The following is a 23,021-nucleotide window of genomic DNA, read 5'->3' as shown; positions in this document are numbered from 1 at the left end:
AGGAATGGAAGCTTTTATAGCCAACTAGATTTGTATATCTATGTTTTTAGAATGCAATAAAAGTCATAAAAGTGTAATGGTGTAATGGTCAGTTGTTCCAATATTTTTGTCCATGTAGTGTGTATATATAAGTAAGCAGATTTCGTTTTGATTTAACAAAGAAAACGCATTAAAGACATAAATATGTCTATATTGTTCTGTGCATAGGACCAGCACTCCAGGGGTGTAATCATACTAGACGGTCAAACAACAGTTTGCTTTAAATTGAAGTCATACTGTGATTGTACATTACCTTTTACTTCCAGAAATTTACCCAACACAATGGTGGTGGTTCTTTAATGTTTTGGGGTTGTCTTTCTGCACTAGGACCTGGACATTTTGTTAGGATACATTCCATCATGGACTCTCCATCTAATATCAACAGATATTAAATGAACCCTTGACTGCCTCTGCCAGAACGCTTAAAATGGGCCGTGATTGGATCTTCCAGCAGGACAATGGTCCAAAATATACATCAAAATAAACACAAAAATGGTTTACTGACCATAAAATCAAGGGCCTACCATGGCCATCCCTGTCCCCTCCCTTGAACCCCATAGAAAACGTGTGGGTTGAACTAAAGAAGAGTCCACCAACATCAACATTGAACTTTATATTGGCAAAGGGAGGAAGCACAAAGTATTGACTAAAAGGGTGCCAAGAATTGTGCCACACATAGCTTTTGTTTTTTTAGGATAAACCTGTGTTGTGAGTGCAATTGTTTGATATCCATGAGAGCAGAGTATTTTAGAAAAGATTGAACAATAATTTAATATTACTATAAATCAACTTTTATGCATCCAATTACAGAGCTAAGAATGTGAATTTTGTGAAAATTCTAAATGAAATGTCTTGTTTGCAAGACAATATTTAAAGACAACTGTGTTCTGATAATGGAACCTATTTTCCATTTGCCAGGTCATTGCACACAAAGAAATCTATTTTCCTTTGTCTTCCTTTGTCTTTTTACAGCATAAAATAGATTTACATATGCTTTTACAAAAGTCTTTTCATAAATTAAAAAGTCAAGAGGACATTTGTAACATTGCACTCTTTCCTTTGCAGAGATAATCACCTACTAATTGTAAAGGCGTCTACCTAAAAATACATGCGTTGCAAAGTATACACTATGATAATTAATAATTTCATTCATTTGTTTAAAACCTAGAGATCCCTCGTTTCTTACAGCTTCCTTTAGATGCATGTTTGATAAATAATTAAACTATAGATTAGTTCTTGTATTCATGTGGAGTACAAAGAAATAGTGTATGTTATTTTTGTGGTATGTAAATCTTAACCTGCATTTTGCACTGCTTATACTGTTTATGCAGAGATTCATTTTGGCCACAATACTCTTGTGATTCGTTGTGACTGTTTCCCACAACTTCTCTGTTAAATTCTGAACACACACACACCCTGTAGCACGAGCACCATAAAATGTCACAGTTCGCTAAGGCAATTAGAGTCAGAAACACCAGCTCGTAGAAAAACAGTGCTTTATTTTAACTGTTTAACAAAACACCCCAAAACAAAATCATAAAAAGAAATAACCTAGCTCCCAATTGGAGCCCTCTCTAACTGAGCTATGCTGGTCGAGACTGGCCAGCCTAATCACCCACTAACTTGACCTCCCAGTCAGACCCAGCTAAGCCAGGCTCTGGAAAACCTCCCCCAGACAGCACACAAAGGTCCAGGCAGGTATTGCCTCACTTGGCTCAGGGATGGTCGTCTTCAGGGCCTCTCCTTGCCCTGGAAGCACAGGGAAACTTCCTCTTCCCCCCAACAGTCTCTCTGATTATCAGGCTCCAGGGGGTTTTAATGCTCAGCACCTGTGCCGGATGCAGGCCCCGTAGGAATCCCAGACCGGATCCTGCAGACCTCTAACCTCTTGGAAAAGCCAGCATGGATGGAGAAAACGAGATCCTCAGATGTATGAGGGAAAGAGGGCAAAGGTACATAACAAATAAACAAAAACCTGGCAGTTTGCAGGGCTGGGGCCAAATCCTGACACTTGCCAAAATTAGTCTTCCACAGTGAGTTGAAAGCGCAACTCGCCTGCCTATCCAAAAATCCTCAATTGTTTTCTGTCTGTATAACATTGCACTATAAAGAGGTTAAAGTACAGATATGTCTTTTGGTTTACTAACATGCAAGTACTTGGAACCTTCTTTTCTTATGGAAAGAATCCAACTTTTGCTTTTTATCAAGATTTCTTATTTCAAAGTAAACTTATGTTTAATCAGTGACAGCAAGTATAAGTTAAAAAAATGGTTGGTAGGTAACCAAAATCCCCTTGTGTTCTCCTAATAGATAAGAACTTATAAATATGACAAGAGGAAAACATTGTTATGAATTAAATATATAAAGGCAATTTTATTTCTCTTTAAAATTTAACATTTGTGATTTGATTAACAATAAATTTGCAGATCAACAGATTTGGCAACTGCCACTGGAAGCTAATACTTTTCTAGTAATCAACTAGAAATATTGTTTTGTTTTTTTTTATCATAGGAGATAACTGAAATAAATACATACCAATCAAAGTGTGAGCTTGCTTCAGGCTTCATATTGCTTCAGGAGACATATAATTGAAAGAGAAATATGCATTAGAACATTAGACATAATATTACAAATGTTGCTATGTTCCTTTTTCTATGGTCCCCAAACTTTTATCTTTATGGTTACAGAAAGCATGGATGCACCAATAAATATTTGCTATGCAAGATAAACATATACTTATACAGAAATGGACTAGACTGAGAAGCTGGACAGGGCTTAGGGCAAAGTTTATTATGTTTGGACCTTTGTTGTATGCCTCAGCTAATATGACTTAGTTTTGCATACAGTGAGAAGCGAGGGAGGTTTCCTGGATAATGTTGTGGCAGATTGGGGTTGCCAGATAGTGTTGTGTGCGCTGTGGCTGTGGTTGGATCATGTTGTGTGTGGTGGTAGGGAAAGAAAGCTGCGCATGTCATTTTAATGTTAGCACTTTTATAATTATGTAAAGATATATTTTATAACTTCTAATAATGGCAAGTGTCTGTGTATATAGTAATCACGTTGTATGTTGTCATCAACAGGTGAAAAACTTGAGGCCTTTTTGAGATCATTGAACAGCAGCAAACCCCTTTACTTGGGACAAACTGGCCTTGGGAACATTGAGGAACTTGGGAAATTGGGACTTGCACCAGGAGAGAACTTCTGCATGGGAGGACCAGGAATGATCTTTAGCCGAGAAGTGTTAAAAAGAATGGTACCACACTTTGGCGAATGCCTTCGTGAGATGTATACGACACATGAGGATGTCGAAGTGGGTCGATGTGTCCGGCGATTTGGTGGAACCCAGTGTGTATGGTCCTATGAGGTAAGTCCTCTTATATTGGAGTTCATTTTATTTTTTGGGGAATTAAACAAGTACCATTATCAAGCAAAGTTTCAATTTTTTATATACCTAAAGTTTGTATTCATGCATCCTTTGCACTATTTATTTGTTTGCAAGTACTGCTCTGGTATCATCCTAGATCAAATGGCCATTGTTTTGTTTAATGCACTCTTAGAAATACAATGTACTCCTCCATCAAGCAGGTGTTTCTACACCCTTGACCTAGAGGAGTAGCTGGTAACAAAAGGTTATTTAAATATTTGCAAACAAAAGTTAACTTTTTTAATATATCTTCTTAATGTAATAAAATTTTTAGTGTAAAATAATAACAAGCAATATCCAGATTGTAGACTTGTAAGCAGGGCCCTCTATATCTACTGTATCTGCATGTGTTAGTCTGTCTATTCTATTCTCATCAGTCCCCTAGAATATATGTATTGCGTTCTCCCAAACAATCATGCACAAGTTTTGTAAAATGTACTCAATGGTTTCAGCTAGCAACCCATGTGAAGTCATTGCTATAATAACATAGTCTTATTGCTTATCAATAGGTATCATTTCATGTCACATACAGTGAGATTATAGCTAGTGCTACACTGCCCTCCCATACCACTTTTATCATTTTGGGGGAAAATGTTGTTTTTGTAGTAAAAGTTGTGTTTTAAAATTTTTTCACATGTTGAATGCAGACCATTTAAGGATGCCATTTAAAACATGATACTAATTTAAATAAGACTTTTGCAATCTCATATATCAGTAACCATCTGACAATGGTGGGTATTTGTAGCAAAGCACCTCATTTTCTCTTATGTGCTATATCTGTTTAACCATATTTCATTAGGCTGAGCAGGTCCATGGGGTAAAAATTTAAAGGTAAAACCTGTCCTAGAAAAGAACATTGTTTCTTTGTTGTGTCAGTATTAGTCCTGTGGATGATTTTGATCAATGATGTCAAGCCCGTTTAATTTTTAAAGCATGCGTTCACAGGTGAATTGAAACATTTATTCATTTTCACTTTACATTATAAAGAGTTCTTTTCCTGCAAGAAAGATTGAGCTGTCTCGGCAAAATGCATAGATCAGTAAGATTACTTGAAAACAGTATTATATACTTTACAATGCAGAAGCTACCTTGGTTCTAAAATATGCATAATATACCTGCTATGGCTAGGGACTAAAGTTTCAGGAAAACATTACAAATAACCGCATGTTACATTGGACAGGTTACAGGTGATATCATCTCAGTGTTTAAATGTTAAAACAAAGAAAACAAATATTTTATGGGAGACTCTACAACAGCTATGACACTGATTATTTGTCAGCAGCTACTGAAACGCAGCCTGCATATCATAACTTCTTTATCTGCCTAATTATCTGCTGATTTATGTCAAAGCTAAAGTTATGCTCCACAGTTTTTGCTTACTTCTACATAATTTTATTTCTGCTTGTCAAATATTTTACTAGTAGTGTATGGCACAAATATATATATGTGTATATATATATATATATATATATATATATATATATATATATATATATATATATATATATATATATACAGTATAGGAATAGTTGTAAAGTACAGGCATATTCTACATTTTACAAGTGGGATGATGCATACTTAATACATTATATGTTCTTATATAAAGCTAGATTGTATTTGGAAAAAATGTAAGAAGCTATCTTGTACTCATTGTTTTAGGTTGTTTTATATTGAGACCTTCACCATTCTACCTGCATTGCCTTCTTCTTAGAGCATCATCACCTATATCCTTACTGTCCCCCTACTCAGGGCCGGCCGAAGACTTAACGCCGCCTGGGGCGAAGTTTAAAATGCCGCCCCCCGCCGAGGGGGGGCGGCATTATCTACCCCCCCCCCACCGGTACTTACCCTTAAACAGTCCTACGGCGAGTCTCCCTGTGCTGCCACGGTGCCGGCTTGTAATGCTGAGCGCCGGAAATTCACGTCACTTCCGGCGCTCTGCATTACAAGCCGGCACAGAGACCGAACAGGGAAACTCGCCGCAGAGGAGAGAGAGAGGGGCGCCGAGCGGGTAAGCGAAAACCACTCGGTGCCCCTCTCTCCTCCGCTTCAAAAAAAACAAAAAAAAAAACGCTTGGGGCGGCAAAGTGCCGCCCCTTCTGAAGTGCCGCCTGGGGCAATTGCCCCAGTCGGCTCCATTGTAGGGCCGGCCCTGCCCCTACTGTCCTCTGAGGTTCTCTTAAAGAATCCAGCCATATTGAATTATTAACTGTTTATTTTTCCCACAGGGTGGCTGAATGGGTCTTTTCATTTTTCTTAATTCATGTAAAACTCATAGATTGCATTAAAAAGGGCTCATCTTACATTGAGATAAATGTTAGTAAGTTGAAAGCTCTGTTGAAAGCCCTGTTTCCAAGAGCTTACTCTATAACAAAGTCGCCAAGCCTTGATTTATAGCTTGATTTATGGGTAATTCCAACTAAGAAGAATTAAAAGACCCTCGTATTACAGCCCATATGATGTTTTGTAGGCAAACTGTTTTACAGGAGTCCTATATGTGGTCAAAGTTCAGGCCTTCTTCCCTGATACGGATGTATGGTATGGTACACTCCATAGACACTAAATGTAAAGACATCTTGCCTGTTTTTTGTATTAAATAGCAACACAACAAAGTTTACATTAAAAACAACAAAAACATAGAGTACGTCATTTCTATATTAGTACTCCTTATCAAGCATCATATTTCAGAATTTGAAGTGTGCCTTTACTTCTGACAATGCTGTCTAGATAAGCCCAGATCGCTAAAGAGCCCCCGTTTCTAGGCTATAAAACAGACTTCCTGTGTTTTTCTGCAAAATATGTATATGATCATACACAAACATCTGGCCGGCTTGCAAAAACAGTTTTACATTGTAACACTAGAAATAAAAAAGCATATTTCTCACACTATTAATTTAAAACCCTGCTTGTTGCCTATACTATCTCCTTACGCAGGGGTGGGCAATTAATTTTCCCATGGGGCCACATGAGAAATTGGAATGGTTTTAGAGGGCGAGACCTCTACAAACTACAAACTCCGAAGCCTTGTCCATTTTGTTAACTTATGTGCTGTTTAATAACGTTATTCAAGCCTACGTCATTGGTAGAGGTGCTTGAATAAGTAAGGCCTGAATAACTATTAGCACAGCACAGAAGTGAACAAAATGAACAAGGCTTCGGAGTGCATACCGTATTTTTCGCTCTATAAGACGCACCTGCTGATAAGACGCACCTAGATTTTAGAGGAGAAAAAAAAGGAAAAAATATTTTGAGCTAAAAAATGGGCTAAAATATTTATTACAATAACTGAATAAGCTATGAACACAGTAAGACACACGCAGTAAGACACACACAGACACAGTAAGACACACACAGACACAGTAAGACACACACAGACACAGTGAGACACACACAGACACAGTAAGACACACACAGACACAGTAAGACACACACAGACACAGTAAGACACACACAGACACAGTGAGACACACAGACACAGTGAGACACACACAGACACAGTAAGATACACACACACACAGTAAGACACACACACACAAACACAGTAAGACACACACACACAGTAAGACCTCCCTCCCTAACCCCCCTTCTCAGTATCTCCCCTCTAACTCCCTAACCCCCCCTTCTCAGTATCTCCCCTCTAACTCCCTAACCCCCCCTTCTCAGGATCTCCCCCCCCGCCCCGGTCACTTACCTTAAACTCCTGTGTTGGAAGCGTGAGGCGTTTGTCTCGGGTGCCGGCGCTTCACTGCTGATCGCCGGCGTCTGACGTCATATGCCGGCGCCCAGCGTAAAGCGCCGGCACCCGAGACAAACGCTTCCAACACAGGAGTTTAAGGTAAGTGACCGGGGCGGGGGGGGGACACCGGACTCATTGGTGAGTCACCAGGACACTCTTTGCGGGCCGGTCCGAGCTATTCAGCGGGCCGGATGTGGCCCGCGGGCCGTGCTTTGCCCAGGTCTGTCCTTACGGGTGTATGGGGATTGGGGACATACTGGTTTCATTGGGGCACCAAGTACACTGACTCGGTTGTTTTAGAAACCTGTACGTTTTGGGATGTTGTGTTTATTTTCCAGAGGTTGTACCGTTAATATTTTTAATTCCAAAGGTATTGCCTTCCAGTCTTTTTTTGATGTTTTAAAGTTAGACCATGTCATTAAAAACAATAAAAATGTAGATTGGTTTCATGAGGTGATTTTTAGAACCTGTTTATGCATCTCTCCTTTTGAGTTTTAGTCCATTTTCTTCAGTTTTCTTGAATTAGATTTTGGCATCATGTTGCTTTTCTTGTGCTGAACACTAAAACACATCTGCAGATTAGCTAATGTATTGTGTCCTTACTGTGAACATATTACTCATTATGCATTAAAAAAGAGGTAGCATGGTGTCTCAATCATTATAATACTCAGTTTAAAGGTTACCTAATAGACCATAGCATGTGTTGCCCATTAAGTTCACTGCTGGAAACAAAAGCGTTAGCCCCGCACGCAACTGGCAGATTGGACAATAGAAATTAAAATAATAGTTATAAGCTACATAAAGAAGACAGCGAATGCCCTGGAATCACACCTAACCCTTCTCTTTACTTCTTTTCTCCGTACTGAAAAGTAGACATCTAAGCACTAATAGAAAAAAAAATAAAGCTGCTAACTATAAGAAGGTGATCCCTGTTTATACATGATGGAAATATAATGATTTTTTATAAGCTTAGTACAGCTTTTACTGATTTTTCCTACCTATTGCTTATTACACAGCCTTTACACGGCAAACCTCTATGTTGTGCATGTGACAGAAAATCCAATTTGCTAATTGCTTGAAGGACTTTATTAGTTTTATACATGACTGTATGTGAAAATGTAATAATTCTGTACACTCTTATCGCATATTCAATACTTCAGAACCTCCTTGGATTGTCTTCTCCTTCACAGTCTCATCTCTCCGTCTCAGGTTAACCCATTAACGACTATGTCACACTAGGAACAATCCTTTGAGACAATAAGCCCATTTGAGTCGGGACCTACTAACATTTTGTTTCTGTAAGTCCAATTTTAAACATGATGTACAGTTGTACAGTGCTGCAGAACTTGACAGTTATATATAAATCAATCAATATAAAACAACTAATCAATCAATAATTACGGGCATTTATTACATTTTAATTACTGTCTAAACAGTCAATGAACTGCCTGTAGTTAGTTTATTGCAGTCAGTAGGGGTACATTCAAAATGTATTTTCTAGGGGTAAAAGGAAGAAGAAAAATGGCAGGTTTTACCTATTGTTTTTGCCAATACAGAGTTTACAGTACAATAGAACCTGGTAGCACTAGCTAGCACCTGATATGGAATATTATGCACATTTACCATGGTTTAGTATTTCTTTATTGCTGGTTAAATAAGTTGCCCTGTTTAATTGCAAGAAAAATAACCGTCACACAGATCGTAAATTATTAGAATAAAGGAGTCAGATTCTATGGGAGTGATTGTGTTTGTGTACATCCTTTGCACTAGCTTGGCTGGTGTTGTATAATGTGACACTGCATCTCCTGTTTAGTACTTCCAGAGGGAGCTGCTGGAAAGGCATCGCTCATTGTATAGAGCAGATGGTGGGTAATTGAGATTGAAGAGGTGCACTGAATAACCATCCGCACATTCACATCTGCATACACTTCTATTTTGCCCTTTAATTGGCTTTAAAAAGTTCTCGATCTGCTTGTAGTCAGATAGTGTAGATTAGGAGGCTAATATGATTAAAAGGACCATTTGGTCATTTTTTTTGTAGATCATTTCTTCTTCAAATACAATGCAGAGCTACATAACTCTGCCACTTTTGACTTGATGGTGTCTTCAGTTGTCTAGTCTTGAATGAATGGAAGCCATCAGGGTAAAATCCTGAAATCTGCCTCTAGGGAACATACATAGTGTCGCCTGCCTATAAGTGGGTAACATTCCTTCATTTAGAAAATAAAAAAGGTAAATAAAAATAAAATATTTATCACAAAAGAATATTGAGGCATTACTGTCCCTTTAAATGAATTTGTCACTAAATGACAACATTTTCTCTCATTTGTGATTATATCTCCATTAATGTAATGTATATGGCATTGGTCTGCACATAACTTTCTGAGCCGGATCCTTGTGCATACTGTATGGACACATAAGAGCGACCCTGCCGAAATGCTCAGTGGCTTGTGTGGCAAAGGGGTTTTTCCATAGGTTTGGTGGAAGGGTACTGAATTCAGTTTGTTTTCCTCATACAAAATATCTGCTCTTGATAATTTCCTTCGTTGCTACAATATGGTGATCCTGAATTTTAAATAATTAGGTTGAGCTTTTACATTGTGAGGAATAAGGAACACTGTAGACATTTTCAAGGTTCTCGCTTATGCATTAATTTCCACTTTCCACTAAATATGCCTTAAGTGAGAATGCATTTTATTGAGGTCAAATGAAGTAATATGTCTGTGTAGGATTTCAAGTAAATTATGACAAACCTGTCTCTTTAAATCATGATGCCAGTTGTCCGTATCTAGTATGCTATTTTTATTGTCAGTGTTTGTTTTTTTAAATACAGACTTTCTGCCAAGTTTAATTTCCCAACAATTGACTGTATCTTCATACATTATAATAAAACAGTTGTTGAAGAGGAGGCTTCTTATGGACACTGTAGGTTGGTGTAATCATCACTTATGTAGTACATATAACAATGTCCATTGGCAATCTAAACATCTTTTCACCCTGCCTATGCTATGAGGCTGTACAAATGTCTATAACAATGTCCATATTGCACAAAGAGAATGAATTAAAAACACAATTAACTATAAAACATTTTAATCATAATAAGTTAGAAATTGGCTCAGAGACCTATAAAACCCATCCATATGGGGCATGTAGTGTTTCTCACATATTAGTAGAATATTTATAAAGATCATGTATAAATACCAATATAAATAGATATACATTACATAATTTAAAACATATACAAACATATATGAGAAATATATATCTAAAATCACATATACATATATATTAATAATAAATTAGTTTCATATTTTATGAGGAAATAATTAATCTAAAAAATTAAATAGATCAAAATCCTGATTCAATCCCATAGGATGTAGTGTTTTCAATACATAGACCCACTTCATCTCAATCTGACCAATTTTTTTAATAAAATTTCCTCCTCTCCAATTTCTCTGCACTACCTGTATACCTATATATTTAAGGTGCTTAGGGTCGCTGTTGTGACATTCTTTAAAGTGTAGAGGTACAGTGTGATTTGTTTGAGCTCCCCTTATTGCTCTGACATGTTCATCGATTCTTTTATGAAGTGGTCTCACCGTTCTTCCAACATATTGGAGTCTACATGGGCATTCCAATAGATAAATAACATTTTTAGTATGGCATGTTATTACATTTTTTATGTTATATTGTTTGCCTGTTCTACAGCTCTTGAACACTTTAATTGCTGACCTGTTCATACAGTTTATCCTTTGACATGAGGTGCATTGTCCACATTTATAAAACCCTGTATTATTATGTATAAATCCATTATCCTTATGTTGAGATTTAATAAAACTAGAAGTTAAACTTAAACTCAAATTTGGAGCCCCCCTATAAATCACTTTAGGGGTTTCAGGGAGGATTTGTTTCAGGTCATCATCCTTTAAAAGTATAGACCAATGACGTTTAACAATTTTTTTTAACTCGTGATGGCATTTATCATAATTGAAAATTAAAGGTATCGTATTATCTTGAACGTCCCTTTTTTTGGATGTTAATAAATGTGTCCGTTCTACCATCTCGGTCTCCCTCATCGCTTTTTGTAATATTGATTCTGGATAACCTTTTTGCATAAATTCATCGTTAACCTTATTAATTTGTTGTTGGTATATAGAATTATTTGAACAGTTACGTTTTATGCGCATGAACTGTCCCTTAGGGATGTTATTCAGCCATGGACTAAAGTGTCCACTATTATAGAGGATATAACTGTTTGTGTCCACTAATTTAAAGAAAGTTTTTGTGCATAATTTTGATTGTTCAATATATATTAAAAGATCCAGATATGAAATTTGTTGTTTGGTATGTTCTGAGGTTAAATTGATCCCCCACTGATTAGTATTAAGATGCTCCAAAAATGAATACAATCCCGCTGGACCATCCCAAATAAAAAACAGATCATCTATATAACGACGATAGGCAATGAAATTTTGCCCCCAGCTATGGGAAGAATAGACAAACGTCTCTTCCCAATATGCCATGAATAGATTGGCATAGCTGGGAGCAAAACGAGTGCCCATCGCCGTTCCTCGTTGTTGTAAATAGAATTGGTCATTAAAGAAAAAGTACTTATTTTGTAAAATCCACTGGATGGCTCTTATTATAAAATCACCCTGTATTTTAGGTATGTTTTCTTCTCTATTAAAAAAATATCCTATAGCTTCACAGCCCTTTTCATGTTGAATTATCGTGTATAATGAAGATACATCACACGTAACTAAAAAATAACTATCCTTCCATTGGATCCCTTCCAATTGTTGTAGCAAACTATGTGGTGTACAGGCCAGGACTGATATTCTGCACACTGGGCAAATGCCTAGTGGGCTGGTGGCCTATGGGGCTTTATACTTACCCACAATGCAACTTCAGCAGTAGATTGGGCCCTGCAATATGTGGCTGCTGACTGGATACACATGGTAGACATGGAGTAAAAAATGTGTATCCAGAGGACATGTGCATTATTGGCAGATGCTGGCCTTTAGGTGCCAGGACCTATTAGTCACCCCCACTCTAGCGCTAGAGAAGTAGAAAGGATGATGGGCAATGACTTCCATTCTTCTTGTGTCATACACAGGGGCCAGTTGATGCGGGCCCCAGTCCATTGCCGCATTGCTTGTATACTTGGACAAAACACTCCTACCACTGGAAGCGCTGCATATAATCTAAGACAAAGACTATTTGAGTTAATATTCAAAAATTTGTCAGCATCAACTTATTCTGAAAGTACTGAAGTATGACTAAATATTTAAATAAAAATCAAATTGAAACCATGCGCTGGCCTGTTAGTTAACCAAAGAAGAAATCAGTACACATGTCTCAGTGAAAGGTTTAAATAATGTCTTTGTGTTTTATGAAAAGGGCTTGTAAACGTAAACTGCGTTGGATTTATAACCTTAAATCTGCAATGTGAAGGTAAAGCCAAAATGGTTTCTGAAGCAAGTCCTTAACATATGATTACTGTAACAAAAGATGCGACAATGGTGAATCCATCCCTTTCTGTGATCATTACAGAAACAAAGAGAATGCATTAGGAAAAGAAATCGGTTTCATAATATGAAGATACAGTCAACATACTATTTAATCCAGCTTTTAACTTTATAGCCTACTTAATATACAATTTAGACAGAAATGTGATTTTCAGACTATAAAACATATTGATGTGTTTATAACTTGAAATGATCTTGCCAAGCAAAGTAAATGTATATTGTTTGCAATTCTTCAGATCTGGGTGCAATTAAGAACAGATGAGGTCCTGGTAGGAACAGTTATAAGGGTCCATTGCCAAGACTTGTTTACCCAATAAAACAGAACATTAATGCTGGTATAACGGTTTATTCTTTTGCATGCATGTTAGACATCCTGGAGGTCCTGTCTTGGCAGCCTTGCCTTTTTTTTTTAGCATGAATGCTATAAGTCTTTTTTTAAGTTTAGTCTAGAACCCTGTATTTAAACATACAATCAAATCATATTAGTATATGAATTACACATAGCAATGAGCAGCCATTTCCAAATACTACACTACAATTTGCCAAATGTAGTGCCGACTGTTAAATTTGGTGGGTTCTTCCAGCAGTTGGCACCAGGACAACTGTCTCTAGCCGTGACCTCGCTTCTATAATCAAATACTTTGATATCAATGTTATAAAGCTTTAAACTGCAGACCCAAATACATTATGTAATTTGAGAAGATCAGTAAAAAGTTATGCAATGAACCTAAAATTACCACCGATCAGGTCCATCAGAAAATGTAAGCACTAAATTCAACTTCATCAATCCTGGCTGACTAAAGTAGCTCATACATGTTTAATATTTCATTTGCATGTTATTTTAGAATCTTGCAGAAACATCTGAGAACATTAAAATCATCACATGGGACCTAAAGGAAAGATTTAAAATAACACGGTGAAGGTTAATGGAATGTGAAATATTGTTCATGTTAAGATACCAAATTCTGCTTCTGACAGGGCAGTTATAGAGCATAATGCGCATTGTTTACATCACATTGTTTACATCACATTGTTTACTCATGTGTAAGAAATTCTTAAAACGGCCATTACCCTCTCCGTTTCTTATAGGAGGCAATAAGCAAGAGTTTACATTTAAAGGAGATGGGCTAACCTCATGTTGGGTGGCTAGTGTCCAGAATCATTTAAAATAGATTGTATTAGCGCAGGGCCATAAGTAAACACTTTGTTAACCCAAAAGTGGCCGCATGTGACGCCCAGAGACTCTAGAAAGAAGGATCAGTAATGTAACTGAATTTATAGCCCCCTTTTAAGGTATAGGCATTGTGTTCACTGTGATGACAGGCAGGTTGTTAAAGTCATGTCCATGAATTGTTGAACTTACGGAATGAAAAATATGGAAAACAAGTCATTCTACAAACGTATTGACCAGTATAAACATGCATTTATATTCACTGCTTTGGTGACTATATTTTTTGTAAATAAGAGGAGTGTTGCACGGTAGGCAGACACATTAACTCTTTGAAGCTGGATGTTTAGATTATTTTTGTTAAGTGTATTGTTGGCTCCTCTTATTACTCCTACTTCTTAGGATGAGCCTAGCCATCCTGCCTCTGGACCTCATTTTCTGAAAACCCCTTGAGCATAAGACGCCAGCATTATTTTAAGTTTAATGGCCGTTTAAAAAAATATGCTGTAATAAGACATGCAGAACAAATGACTGTAAAGAAAATCTCGTTTGCAATTTTCAGACATTAGTATAATTAGCAAAGAATTAAAGTTTGATTTTGAAGTGTATATTATTATGTTGCCGGATTCATGGTTAAATGAAATTGTATTTAAAGCTCTTTGGTCGTAGTATAAAACAGTTGCATGCTACAGCATGCTGACCTTACCTAATGATCAGCGCAGATTTTATGTCAGAGAATTAAGAAAACCCCAAATGTATACTCCCAGTGATACCATCTGGTGAATTTGTTCTTTGGAAAAGAGACAGAAAAGTTTAATGCTGAGCAAGAAGCCTCGATGGAAATGCTAGTTACAGTAGTCTGGAGAGCTTTAGAAAATACAAAGTTAATTTTAGTTGCAAACTGACAATGAGATGAGCTTAGTTTGCGTCCTTGTTCCATCTGTAGTTGTAATTATAATAAACACAGCTCTCAGCATGGGAAATATCATTGAGAGTTATAATCTTTACTTAATGTGAGGCTTTATAGCAGAAGATGATAGAATGTAAAAGTCTTATTGAATTTAATTGCAATGGTGTATATTCCTATATAGCACCCAAATGTCTGAGTTTTGATGATCTATCTGTTTTTGGGGACATAAGTCCTTTGTGTATCATGTAGACTGCTGGTTGTTCTGTTACTCTAATAGAAAAGGGAAAATAATCAAAACTAGTGAGAGATATACATTAGTGTATGTGCTGATCTTCAAGGTCTCAAGTCTTTTCATATTAAAGATTGTTCTTGCCTCAGTGTAAATGTTGTTAGTATGATCCAATGTGCAACAAATAAGGGTAATAAATAGTATAATGTCATTTTGGGATGGAAATAAAAAACCTTGTGTTTATCAGAATGCAACATTTCTAGCAAATGTTCAGCTAAAATGACGTTATGTGATGTTTCACTTATGTCTGCGCGTACCCAAATGGGGTAGATCACACAGCACAAATAGTGCATTGTAATATTGAATCATATATATATATAATGGTAGGAGATGGCAGATGTGATGGCAGGTCTGTAAATGTGATGGCTGTGTCTTATACCTGCAGATCTACACCATAAAAGTGTACTGCTGTGTTTCTCACTAGTTTGAGGATAAATCTTGCTTTTTAGAACATTTCGAGCATATGGCTGAAAGTTATTTGTCTGTAAAGCTGCAGCTACAAAACTGATATTAGATATTCATGTGGCTGGTCAGCCAGTGCAAGCCTGAATGGAGCTGTAGTCAGATGTCTGGCATTTACCTTCTGGGGTCAAGTCACTCCTATTCCAAAAAAACAGCTGCTGCTGGGCTTTAGTGAGTTATATTTTTCTAACGGGTTATTGATAGGCAGTGAAGTAAAGTATTTACCTTAGGCACTGCCATAGACCTGGCCCAGGGCACCCCTGTGGCTCATCGCTGAACCTTAGGGCTGAAACAACTAATCGATAATAATCGATAATGAAAATCGTTGTCAACGATTTTCATTATCGATTAATCGAATCGATTTTTATCGATTATAAAAATTATAATCCGACCTCAAACAGAGATCGGATTATAACACTAGAATCCAGATCCCCCGCAACGCTGCAGGGGACCTGGATTCCCCTCACTGTCGGCCGGTCTCTCACTTCCGTCTCTCTCCCCCTCCCATACACCCCTCTGACTCCTCCCCCTCCCATACATCACTCTGCCTCTCTACCCGGCTCCGTTACTGACTTCATAGAAGCCTCAGCGTAAGTGAAGGTGAGTAACGGAGGCTGTCTGTTCGCATCGTTTAGACCCCCACCGGCTGACAGAGGATCATCCTCTCTGTCAGCCGGTGGGGGTCTGCATCGCACAGACAGCCTCCGTTACTCACCTTCACTTACGCTGAGGCTTCTATGAAGCAGCAGTGAAAGTTCCTGTCAGTAACGGAGCCGGGTAGAGAGGCAGAGCGGTGTATGGGAGGGGGGAGGAGTCAGAGGGGTGTATGGGAGCCACCCTCCCATACACCACTCTGGCTCCTCCCCCTCCAATGTATGGGGGGTATTATGAATTATAAGGCATATCGATATTAGGCATATCAGGGGGGCATAAAACATATCTGGGGGTAAAAGGTATTTCAGGGGGCTCAGTGGCAAATAGGGGGTATAAGGCATATCGATATTAGGCATATCAGGGGGGCATAAAACATATCTGGGGGTAAAAGGTATATCAGGGGGCTCAGTTGCATATCACTGGCATATAAGAGGTATAAGGCATATATGGGGACAGAGTGGCAAGCTGGGGGTCAGATGTGCATAACCGGGGGCAGTTTGGTAAATAAAAAAAATGTAAACAAGGCTTTTTTCTCATAGTTTTTATTAAATATGAAAAATAGTTAACGAATTAATATTTACTAATAACTTTGTATTAAAACCTAGTTTGAGAAACACTGTGTTTGGGTTCTTGTAGCTTTTATTATTATGTCAGTAAAATAAGAAGGTGAATAGAGAGAGGCCATTGCAATAAAGAGATGAAAGTGTAAATTGTACGTTTTTTATTACATTGTTTTAAATTGAAAAATAATTTAATTTTTTTATCCGATTAATCGATTAATCGAAAAAATAATCGGCCAACTAATCGATTATTAAAATAATCATTAGTTGCAGCCCTACTGAACCTGTCGTCCTTACTGCTTACGCCTCTCAAAGACGCAGAGCACCAGATACTGAGCTTGCCATTCCATTTGAAACAGAGACCTCTGAGGTCCAGAAAGCTCATGTAACTTTACATCTTTACATTTCTATGTTGGCCCAATAAAAGTTATCAACTTCAGCTAAAGGCTGGTAACAACATCTTACATGATTAAATAATTATACGTGAAGGGTTTAGGCATTCATCGGTACTAGGGATGATGTTATAATGCTGCAATTAATTAGTCCAATGTAATGTGTCATATTTTAAAATCTGTGTGGTAATAAAATCTAAATTTTGATCCTTTTTTTACATCACTCATATTTACTTCACAGCAGAGTGAGAATTATTGTCTTTTCTGCAAGACCTTTGTATTTTATTTTGAAAAAAAAATATTCCTTTTTTTGACCAAATAAATATATTTCATCCCCTATATAAAATGGTAAAATGTACCTAAAATTATGCATATTTATTATTTATTAAATTATCTTTTGTGCAGAAAGCTACTGTATGTGTTAGACTTGACAGCAGGTATGACAAAACAAATATTTGACTAGCATATTTTATGTATGTGTCACTGTCTATGTTTTCTTTTCAAAATTCCTACATTTTATTCTGGACACGACCACCCTATGGAGAGGTTGCTGAATGGTTTAATTTCCTCCAGATGTTGAAGTTTCTTTTGGCACTTTTCCATGTACTAGATCACTAATATCAATGCCATATAGGGGCTTATAGAAGTTGTAAAGTTTTTTTTTTTCTTTCTGGTTTTATACTCAGTGCCTTCTTAATACTGGATTGTATTGCAATGCAAACATTTGAAAAATTTAAATATGATATATATATATATATATATATATATATATATATATAAAAGGAACTACTTCTAGTGGCCGCTGCCACTACAAATTTTAATAGTATACCATCAGGGAGAAGAGGTGTTAATTCAGTTAGGGCTTATTGTGTCTCGGCAATGACAGTTACTGATCACTGACCATTGAGGGAGGTGCAGAAAATAAATTAAACTCAGTAACTTTATGGAAAAACAAAAAATGTACTATTTATACACAAAATAAGCATCCCATCCAGTTATCAATGTGTCTATCTATCCATCCATCCATCCATCCATCCATCCATCCATCCAGTGCAGGGCTTGTTAAAGTACTAGCACAAAAAGCAGGAGCCATATCTCTGCTCTGCGTGGACATGGGACATTGCATCACGTGACCCTTTTGAGCATAAGAAAGTATATTCCAGTAGCTTTTTCTGTGTTATTATTTATCTGTACAGAGAAAACCAAAATGTTCTAAGGAGTTTGGCAACATTTTTCCGTGGACGCTCTGTCAAGCCTCAATCTGTCACGCTGCTAGAACACTGACATATCAACTGAATTGAAAAGGACATTGACTTGTCATGCCAGCCAGTGAAATGTAATGACTGCACAAACAGTTCTTTTATATCTAAATTTTTACATTGGTATGCCATCCAATACTGGCTGTGACTTTGACACCTGAATGGGTACATTGTATGCTGTACATTGTAATAACCTTATAACCTTAAAATAAAGAATAGAACTCAAAACTTTAATTGATAGACTATAACAATCTGTGCACATATTGTGTTATTTTTTCAGTAGTTAAGATATTTTGATGACATGCTGACAACATTTGTTTTGTAATACATATTATTCAAACGCCTACACTTTCACTATTAACACTTGTGTTGTAAGCAATTAATTATACAGTAAAAATATAATAAAAACAACTCAACGCTTTGAAACAGATTTACGATCCAGGAATGTATCTCTTTGTGTACAACCTTCTGATTATTTTAAAAGAAACACAGATGACTTTTGTAAAACGTATTCATTAGCAGTGTGAGACAGGGAAAAAAAAGTGTGTTTTCATAGCTCCTGGTAATATTTGCTGAATTCGGCACTTTATTTGCACTTAGAAAGAACATATTATGTGCCAGTTTGAGAAAAAAATAGCAAAATGTAAAAGAGACAGATGAATGATATCTGAAAAGGGTGAGAGATTAAAAATACAGCTTTTCTGTTTTAACTAGTTTTGTTTAAAGTGGACCTGTTTCAACATATACGGAAAATAACATGACAGCTAGTATTATGTACACAGAATGTATATTATACTTTATAAAGGACAACATATTTGGTGCAGAGATGTTGACAGCTCCCCAACTCCCTCATTGGCTGACATCTTTAATTCTGAGCCCTGAAATATGATGTCATATAAAAGGATGCCCATGCTGGGTGCAGCATAGCATGGTGGCTGTCATAGCTAAACACTAAATAGTCAAAATGGGCCTTTTTGATCAGAGATCTCAATTGTAACCTTCCCATTGAGCAGTGATCTGCCACAATATACTATGGTGATTTATGGGGGGGGAGGTCAAATGCTACAAGCAGCCAATCAGTGGTAAGAATTGTCAGATCACAAAAAGAGAAGAAGAGCTACAGAGCTGCAGATTCTCCCTAAGGTAAGTGATCTTTTTTGCACAATAATTTACTCATACAGCATTCTTTTTTAATTTGGCTGTCAGGGACACCAAACTGTGTTTCCACTTTAAATATTTAGCTTAACATATAGAATAAGGCCCTTCCAATTAGTTTAATACATTTTGAGCTAATGCTTAGCCTCTGGATTGCATTAAAATTTACTTTTGAAGGAAACATACAGTAAATTATCTAAAAACAATAAAGATGCTGATTCCTTAAGGAAAAAAGAGATATTGCGCAAGGGAAATTGTAAAGAGTCAGAAATGAAGTCATGGCCTGTTTATCCCTCTTACTACATCCATTCTGCACAATTTCACAGTCAGATCATGCTGCTAAGGCAAAATGGAAAATCCTAAGGATCAAATGTTATGCTAAAATTTTCAGATACCCCATAAACATGGACCAGGCAGCTGTTTTACACATTACTAGTTTGGGGTTAATACATTATTATTAGCATGAAATCTTGTATTATACAGGTCATGGTGTTGCTGCCTGTCTAATGAGCTTTTATATACTTGTTTTTTTTTATTACAAAACTTAAGAAGAGACATGGGCAGATGTACAAATGAAACTTTGTAATTTATATTTTAATAATTTGTAGATTCCTTAAGAATGTGAGTCTCAAGAACTACAGTCATCAGTCTTAACCTTGCCTGGCTTCAGGATTTTTGTACTATAATATATAACAAGAGAATTACCATCGTGTTGGACTTGGAGAACTGCAGTTCAACATTTCCTGATTGTAATCATTTTGAGTTGTTTTTTGCTTTGTAACCTTTGTAAGTTAGAATATTTATCTCTTTCTAATGTATCAGTAGATAGTCTTAATGCAGCAGCCCTAGATGTGTTCTCACAAAGAGATCAGAACATTCATTTGAACCATGTCAATTCTGTAACTCGAAATGTTTGCAAAGGTTCAGGGGGTCCAAGAGCATGCCCACTTATTACCAAGAGAAGGAGTGGACCGGTTCTTTATGTGCACTTTAATATAAAACTGTCACTCAGTAAATCCTTACAATCATTGAGGGTAACCTCCATTGTTCCGTTCCACTCCATCTACTGTGACAGCACCGAATTACTAATCAAATAAAACTATGGTGAAATAGATCATATGTGCTGCGAGAGACAGTTCTTCTTTATTTTATTATTGTGTAACTGGATACAATTTCGTGATTTCAGGAGGTTCTTGAGATGACTTTGAGCTCTAGCCATTTAGGAGTTCAGACAAGGTCGCTCGGGAGAGACGTGTGTCTGTGTGTGTGTGTGATGTGCTTTTACTTACAGATTTTTGCTAGGTAGCACAGCAAGCCTATTCTGTGATTTCTTCTTTTCCAGCTATTCTTGGCTCTCGCAATGTAAACTGGCAATGCTCCAGGCTGTGTGATGCGAGTCTGGGTTAAGCCAGGGATAACTAGAAAAAGTAAAAAAAAAAAAAAAAATAAATATAAAAAAAAAAAAAAAGAGGATTTGTAAGTAATGTGAGCACAATTCAAGCAAGGCTTAAGATGTAATTATTAGGATCTTTAGTCTTTAGATGTCTGATGTTAAATCTATACAGAAAGGTTATTTTAACTTATATTTAGATGGGTGAAATAAATGTGTTTGGGTTGTCTTGCATACATTTATATTTTTGGGTTTTTTTTTGTTACCAATGTTGGGTCAGTATGTTTTATCAAAACATTGGTGGCCAAACACAAAAGATAAATAACCGGGATGTTTTATGTGTTTATTAAAAAATAATCTTTGTTTAATTTCTAACCTTATCTTGGGAACGTGAAACAACAAGAGACATTTCTTGGGCAAGCACTTTACTAAAAAATCTATACCATGACAATAGTGTATGTAAATCTACATCAGAAGGCTGAGTATTATCCTGATGCCATTTATATACAGCACATAATACCTGTGTGACACATATACAAATTAAGAACATAATGAATTGAATTTTGGGTAGCAAGTGGCAATTACTGATGTTGCTTGGGAACCCTTTTAGGCCAGCTCAAGCCAGTTCTCTATTCACTTTTACAGTGACTCACGTCAGTGTCAGATGGAAATTACAATGTTTAACGGCCATTGCAGAGAGACACAGACAGCTCTACACAATGTTCCAAAACTGTATGAACAAATAAAAATGTCATTAGGTTTTTTCCTCTCTGATGACTGTTTGTTTTTTATAGTGATCAAATTGTAAATTTGTTTTGGACCCTTAGGGTATATACATATATAATGTGGGTGAGTAGTACTGTAAATGAGAAATGAGAGGAAATTATTGTTGAACAAAGATATAATAAACCCACGCTCACCACTACGTAATTTAAATTTGTATTTGTTTTTATTTTAATCTACATTCAAAGTAAGACATGGTCAGTGTCCAGGGACTCCTACAGCCTCAAGCACCCTATGGTACTTAATCATAGTTGTCTTTTGCCCTTAGCCAACATCTGGCCTCTTGTGCCTTTGTCGACTATTTCCACAAATTGGTCTACTGTCACTAATTCACCTATTTTATGCAATCAGTAGCATCATACCAGTGGATCTAATTGAGTTCCAAAACATTGAGGGACTATATAGCCACCTGGGTGGATACAGGATTACCACAGTGTGACAAAAATATCCTCACATTCACAGAAGAATTCTTAAGATGTGTTCTGTTCTCAATGGGAGACAATGGATTATAACAAACTGGGAGGCAGAAATTTTGTGTTTTAGAAAGATTTCAAGATGCATCAGGTGTGTTGAGAGCACTTTGCAACTTTTATTAAATAATTGTTGCTGTAAAGTAAAAATAAACTTTTAATAAAAAAAAACACCGAGTGAAATTCAAATTTGTAAGTAAAAGTTATATTTGATTATTCTGCTATTTATTGCATCGGATTATAGAGAGAAAGAATCAAAAGAACAAGGTTAAAATTGTAAAATGTTCCTCACATGTATAGTAAGAAAGCTCATGGCAGTAACTCTGCCCACTTTCTAGGAAACTGCTTAATTTCCATATGTAGTATTGCTTGTCCGCCTGCCACTCAAGTGAGTGGAGAACTCTGGAGAACTTCTTAAGCATATATCTCTGGGATTTCCTCCCTCTCATAACTGCGCAGAATACCAGGATACAACACTACCTCCTGGCATAGTCTCAAGTGTGCAAGTCCTTGTCATGTGTCAGAGAAGTACTTCAACAATTCTATCTGTGTGGGTTTAAAGATAAAATTTAATTCCAAAGCTTTCCATCTAATACTTTTTAGCATACATAAGTACTACTTAATAATGATGTCTTTTTTGTCTGGACAAACCGGCCATTGTCTGACCTTTTTTCAGAAATGTCTGATGGATAGCTGTCTTCATTTTCCAGTAAGTGCTACGCATATTACAGGAGCAGTGATGTTTCCTTGGATGTATTGAGACATTTTTCATAAAATGCTGTCTTCATTTTGCTTTAATTGA

General features: G+C 36.7%; 1 protein-coding gene across 1 annotated transcript in view; it reads left to right on the top strand.

Moving 5' to 3' along the window:
* LOC149302930 (chondroitin sulfate synthase 3-like) overlaps positions 1-23,021 on the top strand; it is a 163,530-nt gene that overhangs the window by 8,412 nt on the left and 132,097 nt on the right. Inside the window, exon 2 of the mRNA XM_089481709.1 lies at positions 3,120-3,403. Coding sequence (XP_089337835.1) covers positions 3,120-3,403 — 284 coding nt within the window. The remainder of the gene's footprint in view (positions 1-3,119; positions 3,404-23,021) is intronic.

Source organism: Sceloporus occidentalis, unplaced genomic scaffold, assembly GCF_023333645.1.
Source record: "Sceloporus occidentalis isolate IW3139 unplaced genomic scaffold, rSceOcc1.0.p SCAF_16, whole genome shotgun sequence".
In the NCBI taxonomy this organism is placed as follows: Eukaryota; Metazoa; Chordata; class Lepidosauria; order Squamata; family Phrynosomatidae; genus Sceloporus; species Sceloporus occidentalis.
Note: the sequence above shows the minus strand (reverse complement) of the source record. Positions and strands in the feature narration are given on the sequence as shown.